Source organism: Chaetura pelagica, unplaced genomic scaffold, assembly GCF_000747805.2.
Source record: "Chaetura pelagica isolate M959 unplaced genomic scaffold, ChaPel_1.0 scaffold903, whole genome shotgun sequence".
Taxonomy (NCBI): Eukaryota; Metazoa; Chordata; class Aves; order Apodiformes; family Apodidae; genus Chaetura; species Chaetura pelagica.
In genome coordinates, this window is record NW_009952585.1 from 30,713 (window position 1) to 32,180 (window position 1,468).

The window sequence follows — 1,468 nt, forward strand, 5'->3', positions numbered from 1 at the left end:
CCCTTTGCCCCCCGCAGCTGGGGCGAGGAGTGGGGTAACAAGGGCTACGTGCTCCTGGCCCGCAACGCCGACAACGCCTGCGGGGTGGCCAACCTGGCCAGCTTCCCCAAGATGTGAGAGCTCCTTCTCAGCCTTCCTGCTCCGGAATTCCAAAGCTGACGTCGCTCTCAGGGGGAGGAATCTCCCCTCCTTGGGAGAAGGGAGACACCCCCCCCCTCCCCTCCAGCCTCAGCTTTCCCGGGATTCCTTTGCCCTTCCCGCCGCCGCAGACTTGGCCGGTTCCAGAGTCTGATCCATCAGGAGCTGCTGGTGCAAACACATCCCAGCCCAGTCTCTGCCTTCGGGACACATCCCGGAGGTGGAACATCCCCCATGGAGAGCGTGGATCTGCCTCCCCCCCCCCCAGCCCAGGGGGGGCTGCAGAGAACGAGACCAATTTATTTTTAAAATAAACACGTTGGGAATAAAGGCCGGGACTGGTTCCCTCTGTGCTGGGTGATGTTCCAGAGCCCAAACCCCCCCACTCATGTCTCCCCAAAATCCCAACCCCCCAAAATGCTCCTTTGAACAACACCAACACCAAAATGACCTCAGCAAAGCTTGGGGCAGGTCCTAACAGGGAGGGATGGTGATACTTCAGGTCCTTTCCAACCTGAACCTTTCCATGATCCCACGGGACTTGCTTTAAAAATTAATGCAAAAAAAACCCAGTTTTGTCCCTTAAAAATAAGGTGGGTTTTGTTTTCCCACCCCCACCCTGGGACCTGCAGCTCCTTGTCCTCAAGACCTGCTGGGAGGGTGGGAAGTCGGTGGAGGAAACGTTTGGGGGTTTCCTCAGACCTGGCTTTTGGGGGGGGTGCACTGGGGGGCTGTTCCCACATCAATGGGACACGTCCCTGAGGGATCCGAGCCAGGGAAAAGGGCACGGAGGGTGGGGAGTGAGGGTGGGTTGTCCCAGGGCTGTTCCAGATGCTTTCCAGGTCCCTGCTGTGACCTGAGCTGCTCCTGGGGGTGAATCACCCCGTGCTGGTCATCGAGCTCCAGGGGTGGGAACAGCGACTGGCTCGGGAAAAACAGGTATGGAAAAACCTCTGGAGGCTCCTGGATGAGTCCAGGGAGCTGCCTGCCCGGAGCTTTCACACCCCCATTGGGTGTGTTTGGGGCTCAGCCCGGGGGTTAAAGGGCCTTTGATTGACCCAAGTCCACACACATCACCCAAACTGCCCCTGCCTGGCTCCACACCTGGGAACCGTGCCCTGCAGGAACCTCCCAGCCTTCCTGGCTGCTGAGTCAGCACAAAGGGCTGGCAGAGGGTAACGAAGCTGGTTTGACGTGGGGACCCAGTGGTGACCCCCCCACCAGCTGCCCCTTTGCCTTCCAGTGTCTGTGAACGTGGGTTTGACCCTTTAAAACAGAAGCAGGAGAACCCAAAAGCTGGGAATGGGACGTTCCCACCCGGATGTGCCTC

General features: G+C 59.1%; 1 protein-coding gene across 1 annotated transcript in view; it reads left to right on the forward strand.

The window, feature by feature from the left end:
* CTSK (cathepsin K) overlaps positions 1-117 on the forward strand; it is a 2,337-nt gene extending 2,220 nt beyond the window's left edge. The window contains exon 8 of the mRNA XM_009993666.1: positions 18-117. Within this exon, the coding sequence (XP_009991968.1) occupies positions 18-117 (100 nt within the window). The remainder of the gene's footprint in view (positions 1-17) is intronic.
* The last annotated feature ends 1,351 nt before the right edge of the window (positions 118-1,468 follow it).